Here is a 10987-nt window from a genome sequence, read left to right as displayed (position 1 = left end):
AACCAATCACTTTATAAAAATACATATTTAGTATTAAAAAATTTGAGTATCTATGTTACCGAGTCATATTTGATTATTTCGGTAGTTAATTGCTCTGATTATGTCATAGAATATTTTTGAATTAATTATGTAGTTTAGGTAAAAAGGTGACCAATCAAATGTCCTAATTTATAGAAAAACTTATAAGATGGCATGCATAAGAAAGAAAGCGAAACATGTGCTAAAAGCCTAAAAATAAATTGAGATTGGTGAGAGGTCATCCCTATATTTAGTATTTTATGTAAAAAGAAACAAAGTAATGCAACATCTCTATTTACACATGGCCACGATTTCAAGTCCTTTCAGACTCAAACTTTTACATGTGCAAACATAGAAACATCTACCCACTTTGCAAAAAATTTAACCTAACATATGACTATGAAAAGTTTCATAATGAGGAACAACTGGCCTAAAAGTTTGATCATAATACATATGAAACTAGGAGGATGAAACTTGATCTTCTATTTTCCAAGTTTCAAATTAAGATCAATATTTTCTTTAGCTCCATTAACATTGGGAGTTCTAGCTGTTGAAAGTCCGGTTTGCAACTCATGGGCCGCCGGAGGGAAGAAATAATAAAAAGGTTGCTCCTGTTGATTGAACCGGTTGAACGCTTGCGGTTGGGGAACTTGATCTTCTATAGTACCCTTTAGCAAATGCAAAATCGAAATTAAGAATGAAATTAGTATTACAACTTCAGAAGCAACTAAATATTGTCACATTAGATGGAAAAATGAAATTAGCAAAAAATAGAAAACAAAGGCAAAGATTGAATTATAAAAATTTGACTAAATACCCTTTTTGGTCTCTGATCATTTGTCCGAAACAGTAATCCACAATTCAAAAAGTACTAACCAGTCCCCAACTATTTAAGTAAATGGTCTAAGCAGCCCCTAACATGTCAGCATGTCACCATTTACTGGAATAATTAAGAATCATTCGGGATTTTTGAATTGTAAAGAGCCGCTTTGTAAGGACAAATGGTTAGGAACCAAAAAGGACATTTATTCAAAAAATTTTAAACCAAACAAACAAATGATTTTTCCTACCTGAAAAGATGGAGATTCAGATTCAGGATTGTCCTGATTGGGAATCTCTAGGAAAGCCGAAAAAGGCTTCGTCTGTGAAGGCGGGGATGAAGTAGGAGTAGGAGGAGCCAATGTTAGAAAATCTCCATTGAAATTCTCATTTTCTTTGCTTCTTTTCCTTGAGTTTAGCTCTGAGTTGGAAGCAGAACATGATGGCAGTTCCCTGCAGATGATTAATATAGTGCATGGTGAGACAAAACAACATTTGCAAGTTGCAACTACAATAATGTGATAGAAGAAACAATTAAAAAATCAACAACCTTAGACTTGAATTGCCAGCATCATAATTGAATCCACTATTACACAAAGTTGCAGCATTCATTTGCATCTCGGCAAACGGATGCAACTTATAATTGTAAGCAGGCACAGGAGGAGCATCCAGGCAGAAGGGGTAAGGCCTCTTCACGCCAATAATCTGTATCAAGTTTCAAACCTCTACATTATCGACAAACAAATTCCCAGGGTAGTGAAGTTTACCTTAATGTCTTGCTACATGATTTTACTTAATTCACTAAAAAAGCATGATCCAAAACCAAGGAATTCGGTATTTGTTGGAATTACAAAAATTGGAATTACTATGGCAAATTGCAATTACCTTCTCGGCTTGCCTTGCTAACAGGTCGTTAACATTACAATTTTGGTTTGAAGGGGGCTCTTTTGAGTAATGAAGCATTGGTGGTGTTGACATTCCGGACGGCGAGACATTAACCTACATATCCCAGAAAACAAATCTTAACAAAGATCACAAGTGAAAACACTTCATACAAGAAGTTATCTCAATCTTACCATGGAAGTCAATTGATGATGAAATTGTGGTGCTCTCGGCCCCAAATTAGGCAAAGGCCAAAAAGGATTGGATTCAAAAGAAAAGCTTGGTAGAAACTGTATAGCTGCAGGATCAACCACAAACATCTCCTTCTCAAATCCTGAACTGTTTGTCAATGGAACAGTGCCGGTGCCCGGAACCTTAGCATCCAACATCTGTTGTTGGAGTGACATAGGCCTAAATTCAGCTTGTGATCTAGGAGCAGGTTGAATTGAGTGATGAAAGTTTTGGATCGGTGGATGCATATATGTAGGTTTTGTTGATGCAATTGGATCTTCTTGTTGATGCAATTGAAGGGTAGCAGAATTCTTCTTCTGCAGTTCTTCTATCCTTATCTTCTCAAGCTTTGCCACACCAAGTCCTCTCTGTGGCACCTTTCTCTGCTTCGGCTTCTTCGAAGATCTACCGCCGCCGCTACCGCCACTACCATTCCCATTACCATCGCTACTATAGTTTTGTATTTGAAGCTCTTGAGCTACTTTTGTATTATGATCATCTTCCATTTAATTGGAAAAGAAAAAAGAATAAAAGAATGCTTGCCAGCTACTCTCTCTCTCGAATAATGTGTGTGCTTTCGGAAAATCTAGAACAGAATCTTTTAAACATAAATGAAAAATCTTCAAGAGAATCAGAACAAGGATAGGGTCAAACTCTTTTTTTGATATCTCAAAACAGCAACACACACAGAATCCGGAACCATAATCTGAGAGGGAAAAAAAAAGATCTAATCAAATCTAAGTTTCACAAAAAGAGGGATTTTTCATTATTGAAGATTTACCCGAGAATCTCGCTGGTGAAGGAATCTTCACTAACAACAAACCCACAAAGACAGCCAACTATTGAGCAAAGATTTGAAAAATTTAAGATTCTAAATATCTTTCTTAAAATTCAGTTGTAGTCTACATGATGATGCAGAACCAATGTCGGAACGAACACAGGAAATGATAAAAGATAATTTTTTTTTAAGAAAAAGCCTAAATCTTTTCAAAATTCAAACTCATGTGAATCTAATCTACACGAGGTTTACGAGTGATCATTAAAATTTCACTATTTTGTAGCCAAAATCCTCGCTCAAATCTCCCTGAACACATTAAAAACTAAATTAACCCAATCACATTTTTTTATAAACAACAGATTAAAAACAAAAAAAAAAAAAGTAAGCAAGAAAAATTAACTAACCTTCGTTGGTCTTGGAACGAGAAGAGTATGAACGAGAGGGAGCAAGAATGTGACGGCAGCGACAAGAACACCACGGACGATGAAACTTGGACCAGGCAAAGAAGCTGGCGACGCGAGGAACTGGACCTGGCGGCGGACGACGAGGCCGCTGGACCAGGCGAAGAAGCTGGCGACGCGCCAAGAAAAGAAGCTGGCGAAGAACGGCGGGACGACGGCGGTGAGAAGAACGTCGGCGACAATGGAGGCTAGGGTTTGTCACCTTTTTTTCTTTCTTTGAGAGAGGGAAGCTTGGTTCTGATTTCTGAAGGTGTCAAGGTGACTGAGCGGAATGGCCGGCGTCGCCGGTGGGGGAGACTTCTGTGAAAAGTTGTGTTCTGGGGGTGGGGGTACTGTAGCGATTAGCGAAGAGGAATGGGGGTGAGGACTGAGGCGTTCTTTTTCTTAATAACGCGCAAAACGACGTCGCTTCACAAGAACCGACCGGGCCCCTTTCGGTCCCACTGGCCGGTTCCAGCTGGTTCAGCGGCTTTCAGCCGGTTCATCCAACGTGCATTTCTTTGATTTTTTTCATTATATCTGTGCTTCCGTTTTTTATTGTTCAATTACCACAAAAAGCACAAATTTTCCATGCATCGTCAGGAAGGCACTTGGCCATTTTGATTGCTCTTATTGTAAGAGGATTGACATGGGATTTCCCTTCAGAAGTTTTGGTGATTCTTGTTGTTTGCATTGTGATGGGTGTACTTGGCAGCTTCCATACATGCTTCCTTCTATGGACAGCCATAAATACCAAAAGAGAAGAAAACCATATCAACACAAGTGATAAAAGTACACTTCTCAACAAACGTGCGAAATCTAACTAATTTGACTTGTAATCATTTTTAGTCTCTTAATTAGTAATTTCACATTGGAGTATTAAAATTAAAAAATATTAATTTAAATGCCTTTATTCTTTTCATAAAAATTCAGTTAGATCGAGTTAGATTAGGCGAATTTTCACTAATACAATTTGGATTTGGATTAGAAAAATCAATAAACACAAAATAAAAAACATGCACCCCAAAATATTTAATTATAAAATTAAATATGATATAAAAATTTAGTTAAAATTTTTAAAATATAAATATTTAATTACAAATTTAAAAAATTTATAGAGCTAATAGAGTAATTACACATTTACTCAAAAAATAAAATGTAGCGGTTATATCATTATTTATTATCGAAGAATAAACAAGAAGAAAAAGACATTAGAACTGTCTAAAGTGGCAAAATATGATCACATCAATATTTTTTTGAAATAAAAAGCTCAACACAATAAGGTAAAGCATCAACGTCTCAAGAGAAAAGTATTAAACAGATAAAATAAAATAATTCCTAATCATCTTTGACAAAAGCCATCAATAGCCCAAATGATCAAATATCACTCCACTCTTTATAACTCTTAATCGACCTATTAACTACTCCTGCAAGATTCCTGAAAATTCTATCATTCATTTTCAACCAAGTTCTCCAAATGATAACAATGAAACTAAACTCACAATATTTTTAGAGCTGACTCAACACCGAAAATGACATAGGAACTATTATAAAAAAATTTGGATCTTGAAAACCATTTCAGATAAATGTGTGAAATCCAGAAATCATTATAAGAATTTACTCGTTCAATTGACATCATATGAATTAATGTTAAATAGCTTTTAAATGGTGTATTGGAGTTATTGACCAATATGTATATCATAATCTTAATCTTAATATTATACCTCATCTTTGCAACAATATGTATATTCAGGACGGATTTAGAAATATTATCATAGGAGCCAACAACATATATAATATTAAAAAAGTATGCAAAAAATTATATAATGTAAAATGTATTATAAAAATATATCGATAGAGAATATATTTTAAAGCACAAAAAATATGTATGTACTTTTTATCAACAAAATGGTCAATTCTTCGTATCATAAAATTCATCGATAATAGAATCTGTGTCAAATTTTTTAGCAATTTTATTTTCAATATAATTAAAATACAATTAGCAAGAAATTCATCTTTCATTTTGTTTTTGAGTTATTCTTCACAATATTTATAGTTGAAAAAGATCTCTCAATTGTAGTAGTTGAAAGAGAAAGAATTAATACCAAATGAATCAAGAAAAATGAATCAAGAAAGATACTAAGAAGAAAAAAAAAAATCCACTTTATGAGATTTAAAAATTTTAAAAAAATCTTTTTTAATATGCATACTATGGTTCTTTGATTTTGTTTCAGACTTCATGATAATTAACAGACTTCATGATTTGGTCGACAAAATTATGTGATGATTAATATCACATTTTTACCACAATATAACATAGTTTAGGTGTGATAGTTCTTTGAAAGAATCTAAATTTCATGGTTGATTAGGTTTATATTGATTCTTGATTGTTTCTGATAAGAAAAGGTATTACATAATTATTGTACTTCTTTATTCTTTGGACATCATTACTCTGTTCATGACTTATGGAATGGGCTGCTTTTGTTGTGTATTGTGTGTTGCAAACTTAAATGCTTTTTGTTGTTGTGGTAGATACACAAACTAAGCTTTGTGGCTAGAGAGAGTAGGAATAATTATATGAAATTTGTTGTTATTTTACATGAGTAATTTTATATCTCATTGTTTTCTAGTACTATACTAGAATTGAAATGTATGGATTTGTTAGACACTTGTAAATGTGGTTGTTGCATGTGTTTCCTGGTTGGTTGATATGGATTCCACAGCACAGACATACCAATTACCAACATCGCCCACTTTCAATCAAGTTATGGCCCCCTAGCCAGGGTACTAGGCTAATGCTTGCTGAACGAATGACCAAGAACCTTACAACTCCATCCATTTTCTCAAGAAAGTATGGGCTGCTTAGCAAAGAAGAGGCTGAGGAGGATGCTAAGCAAATTGAAGAAATTGCTTTTACAACTACAACCCAGCACTTTGAGAAGGAGCCTGATGGTGATGGGAGTTCTGCAGTGCAAATTTATGCCAAGGAATCGAGTAAGCTCGTGGTGGAGGTTTTGAAAAGGGATCTAGATCCTCTAAAGTGAAGAAGTTGGTAAAGTGAAGTTGGTAGTGGGGCACATATTTCATAGAAGTTACAAAATCAATTGCGATTAACCCTTTACTTTACCACTTTATCAATTTCTTCACTTTAGAGGATTCAAATTCTTTGAAAAGAGGCCTGAGAGTGAAACTGTTTTTGACATATCTGGTGGTCGCAGAGCCTTCGTTGACACAGGAAGCTGCAGAACTGTTGGAGCCATTGAGGGCACCAAGCTCTTATACTAAGATATGTTTCAGTAACAGAAGTTTTGGCTTGGAAGCTGCTCAAGTTGCTGAATCCATCCTACTGTCAATTAAGGATCAATTGAAGGAAGTAGACTGGTCGGATTTTGTTGGTGGCAGGCCGGAAGCAGAAGCTCTTGAAGTGATGACTATATTCTCTTGTGCACTGGAAGGTTGTGTTTTAAGGTATCTTAACCTGTCAAATAATGCCACAGGTGAAAAGGGAGTTAGAGCATTTCAGTCCCTCCTAAAACCACAAAATAACTTGGAGTAGCTTTATTTAATGAATGATGGTATATCAGAGGAAACTGCAAAACTAGTATCTGAATTGATTCCTTCAACCGAGAAGCTCAGGGTTCTTCATTTTCATAATAACATGACTGGAGATGAAGGGGCAATTGCTATTTCTGAAATTGTGAAACAGTCTGCAGCTGTTCATCTACCAGGGTAGGTTCTGATGGTGGAGTTGTCCTGGCTGAAGCACTTGGAACTTGTAAACACTTGAAGAAGCTTGACTTGCATGACAACATGTTTGGTGTGGATGATGGTGCAGAATCCCTGCAAATGCTCTCAAGGAATCTGCACCATCACTGGAAGTTCTGGATATGGCTGGAAATGACATTACTGCAAATGTTGCTTCATCTTTAGTGGCATGTATATCATCAAAACAGTTCCTTGCCAAGTTGAATATGTCTGAGAATGAACTGAAGGATGAAGGTGCAATTTTGTTGGTGGTTTTGTTGAATAATCTACTAGAATCTGGAATACCTAATATCTACTCTTTTATTATCTATTTTTATTTTATCTTTGCCTTAGTTTTACATAATGATGGATTTAAACTTTTATGGCCATGTAGTAGAATAGAAATGATTTCTCAAAGTATGATAGATCTTTATTGGTAACAAATATGTTTGAGATTTGAGATATTTTTTGGTGTTATCTATTTTCATAGTAAAGAACTTGATCTCTGTTGGAGGTGTAGATCATATTCATAGATTCTTTTTCTGAACAGGTAGAGAAGTAACTTTCTTCTGTAATACACTTTGTCAAATTAATGTTTATACATAATTTTTTTAATCAAAAAGAAAGAAATTATATATGGATCACACAGGTACTGGAACTTTCAAAGCCTCTAATATCTTATCATCTAACTCAAATTTGATTGGCTTCTTGTCTCTCCCAATCTTTACATACTCCTCAAACCTCTCCTTGAGGTCTTCAGGGAGGTTTGTAGTAGGACTCCATCCCAATTTTGTTTGGGCTGCTCTTGGTTCAGCATAGAAGTGCTGCATAATAAATACATAAGTTCAATGAGGAAAAAAGACATTAAGTTCATAAAAAAATTATCTGACTTGTATAATTGAGTGTCTAAGAAAAATACATTATTAAAAGTGTTCATATATTGCAAGGATTTTGACAAAATAAACTCCAAAAGATGTAAATAATAAAGTGATCCCCCCAAAAATATGTTCTATTTGAGAAAATGAACCAAACATATATTACTAAACTTATTAACAAGATGCTAGCACAGCAATCTCTTCTTATAAACTTATAACCACTTCAATGATCTGTGTGATTAGTAAAGTTAGATCACAAAAGTGCAAGTTAAAAGCAATTTTTTACCATGTTGCGGAAAGGGAAAGCTTTCTTTGCATCAACACCAACAGCTTTTGGATCATAATGGACAATGTTCACTGGGCGCCCTGCAGCTTGAGCACACAGTTTTGCCATTCCATCTAGAGTCACAGCACGGTTACTCACACAGTTGAAGATGCTGTTCTTTGCAGCTTCTGGTTTCTCAACAGCTAGAGTAAGCATTGAAGACAAGTCCCTAACATGAGATATGTTGGTCAGTTGCAGTCCTGACCCCGGAATCAGTACTGGCCTGTCCCGGACAATCCCTGCGAATGGCGCGACACTTACTCTTTCTCAGAATAGATACCATTAACTATATCAATAAAAAAGTTATTCAAAACTGATAGAAACTAAAGACAAGGAAAAATGTGAGGAATGTTTCTGATGTTTATTGAGTGTGCCTATGATACAATACAAACTACCTATTTATAACAGAGGGAATAAACTAAAAAGAATTAACATAGTATCACCCTAATTATGATACATATGTTCACATATTCAAACAAATACTATAACTAGTTCTTAAGGTTATATCAGTTTATCTTCGATACAAATCTCCGTAGTAGTTCCTCAGATTCAAGGTTTTCACTAATTTGGTCCCTCATATCCCAATGGTATCCGAGATTGAGCATAGTGCGATTGGGATATGAGGGACCAAATTGGTGAAAGCTGTGAATTTGAGAGACTACGGGAGTTTAGTTTATATATTGTCCCATAAGTGAAAGTGTTTGACTTAATTACTATCTTAGAGGTTATTTAAATGTAAAGTAGGTAGCTATTAACACCAAAAACAAAGCTTGTTTGAGGGTATTTTCCACTTACTATCAAAGAACCACTCTTCACAATCTTTGTTGTTGCCAGAACCAATCATGTACTGAGGCCTAAATGATGCCCAACTGCTGAAAGTTTCTTCAAGGTATTTCTCCACTGCAACATGGCCAGCATCAGCTTTAACAGTATCCTACAACACCATCAGAAAGGATTATCACTTTTTAGCACATTTTCATAGTGGTTAATAAGCTATAAGGGATCACAATGATTTCTTTTTTTTAACATTACCCCTTCAACATGTGGAAGCTCATCTGTAGGTTTGTAGATTCCAGCACTACTTATGAACAGGAATTGCTTGGCACTAGAGCTCTTTGCCCAATCTATCACCGGCCTGCAAGTGAAGATTCTCATTTGCACATGTATCTTACATATTCCATGAACTTAAGAACCATTATACAGGTATCATTAACTAAAATGACATTGTTTAGGTACTTATTTGCAAGTATATCAATCTTTCAAAGATTAAATTGGTAGTTTGCAGTAATGTCGCTTGATCCATGTAGCCGATCTCATTTACTAGTACAAGATTTGGATGTTAATGTATTTTAATATTGTGGTATGCTATCTTAAAGTAAGAGAAATTGTAAACAAAATCAAAGCTTGAACACAAGAAGAACAAAATTTACAAACCTCACAGTCTCTAGATCCTTGCCATTGTTGTCCAAAACCACATCAAACACTTCCCCTCCGACAATACTCCCTACATCTGCCGGATTTCCCCACACTGTCTGGCCTCCAGCACTCACAATTTCCTAAACATTTTGTCAAACTCCAGAATATTCATTCAATGCAAGAATCTAAATCCAGTGAGAACAACAACTTGATCCTCAAAAGAATGAAACACTGACAAACTAAACTAGTCCCAATCGATTATGGACCGATAATTTCATACTTAAAAGACGAACGCTAGACGAATTAGTCCTTAACAAATCACCTTATTAAACAAAGATATTTTCATATTCATGCATTTTTTGTGCTTTGATAACATGTTATTGAGAATCATAGTAGTAAGATAGAAATAGAGGACTAACTGAGAATCTGTTAAAAGGTGGTTTCTTCATCTTATCTGAGGATTCTTCACCAACAGTGAGTATGGTAACAGAATGGCCAGAACCAAGAAGCTCCTTTGCAAAGTAGAATCCAATCACAGCATGTCCTCCACTGTTGGTGTTCACAATAAGAACCTTCTTCTTCACTGCAGCACTTGCATTGATGCTGAAAGCAGCACCACCATCATTGTTGCTTGTTGCAAAAAGCCTGGATGATGATGAAGGGTATGCTAGAAAGGTTGGAGAAGAAGCTGAAAAAATAGAAGAAGAAGGAAGGGAAGAAGAGAAAGAAAGGCGTGAAGTTGAAGAATGTGAGAGTGGAAAGAGGTTGGAAGAGAAAGCAGAGAAGAGCAAAGAAGCTGAAGAAGAAGAAGAAAGTGTGGCCATTGAGTTTGTTGAATTCTTTTGCTTTCTTGGTTCCTCAAAGACAATGAAGAATGAGAACCAACAGTTTCAGATAAAGTAACCAACAATTAGAGTTATGGTTTGGAAATATTGTAAGAATTTGATTGAGAGGTGAATTACTCTTACAAAAAATTTCCTCAGATATCAATAAGTAGTGAATGTATTTGTTATGAATCAATAGTTATGGTGTTATACTTGCATGTCACATCAGTTTTTTTTGTGTGTAGTGATGTTAACCACATGATTTTGTAGGTTGATCTTATTGTATACTAAGCATTACTTCCCATTCTATAGGTTAAGTGCACACAAGTTTTCTTTTAGTTTGAGTTATAGATAATTTGGTTTAACTTCTATAGAGATTATTTGTGAAAGAATTAAATAAAAAAATTAGAATAATTTATTTTTAGATGCATGTTATGGTGTCTATATATAATTGTCTAATTTACTAAAAAACAAAAAAATAAAAATTAGACAAATTCTTTGATGCCTATAAGAAATGGATTTAATGATTTTATTCTATTTTCAATTATAAATTAAATTTTTTATTTTTTTTATTTATTAAAAATTTATAAATTTTGAATAGGATTTTCTGTTCAAGCCATTAAAGCTATGGTTTA

At 34.8% G+C, this 10987-nt stretch overlaps 3 protein-coding genes across 4 annotated transcripts; 1 reads left to right on the top strand and 2 right to left on the bottom strand.

Annotated features, from left to right (window-relative positions):
* LOC107624963 lies at window positions 246-3908 on the bottom strand. 2 transcript variants are annotated; one of them, XM_016327464.2, is made up of 6 exons: window positions 3133-3908; window positions 1914-3034; window positions 1723-1836; window positions 1388-1542; window positions 1089-1290; window positions 246-686 (listed from the first exon to the last, which is right to left on the bottom strand). In XM_016327464.2, exons 2-6 carry the CDS (start codon window positions 2454-2456, stop codon window positions 501-503), a joined length of 1200 nt encoding a protein of 399 aa, XP_016182950.1. In that variant the 5' UTR covers window positions 2457-3034; window positions 3133-3908; the 3' UTR covers window positions 246-500. The 2 variants fall into 2 exon arrangements, with proteins under 2 accessions (XP_016182950.1, XP_020971103.1); XM_021115444.1 differs by having other exon boundaries at window positions 1914-2656.
* Window positions 5410-7528, top strand: LOC107626868 (RAN GTPase-activating protein 1-like). Its single transcript, XM_021115443.1, has 2 exons — window positions 5410-6162; window positions 6387-7528. The coding sequence occupies exons 1-2, from the start codon at window positions 5844-5846 to the stop codon at window positions 6722-6724; spliced, it is 657 nt and encodes a 218-aa protein (XP_020971102.1). The 5' UTR covers window positions 5410-5843; the 3' UTR covers window positions 6725-7528.
* LOC107624964 (chloroplast stem-loop binding protein of 41 kDa a, chloroplastic) lies at window positions 7403-10507 on the bottom strand. The gene is made up of 6 exons (XM_016327467.2): window positions 9948-10507; window positions 9547-9668; window positions 9145-9247; window positions 8908-9046; window positions 8074-8351; window positions 7403-7736 (listed from the first exon to the last, which is right to left on the bottom strand). The coding sequence occupies exons 1-6, from the start codon at window positions 10350-10352 to the stop codon at window positions 7554-7556; spliced, it is 1230 nt and encodes a 409-aa protein (XP_016182953.1). The 5' UTR covers window positions 10353-10507; the 3' UTR covers window positions 7403-7553.

The sequence above is a fragment of the Arachis ipaensis genome, chromosome B02 (genome assembly GCF_000816755.2).
Source record: "Arachis ipaensis cultivar K30076 chromosome B02, Araip1.1, whole genome shotgun sequence".
Lineage (NCBI taxonomy): Eukaryota > Viridiplantae > Streptophyta > Magnoliopsida > Fabales > Fabaceae > Arachis > Arachis ipaensis.
The sequence above is the reverse complement of the archived record's forward strand: the minus strand, read 5'-3'. Positions and strand labels throughout refer to the sequence as shown.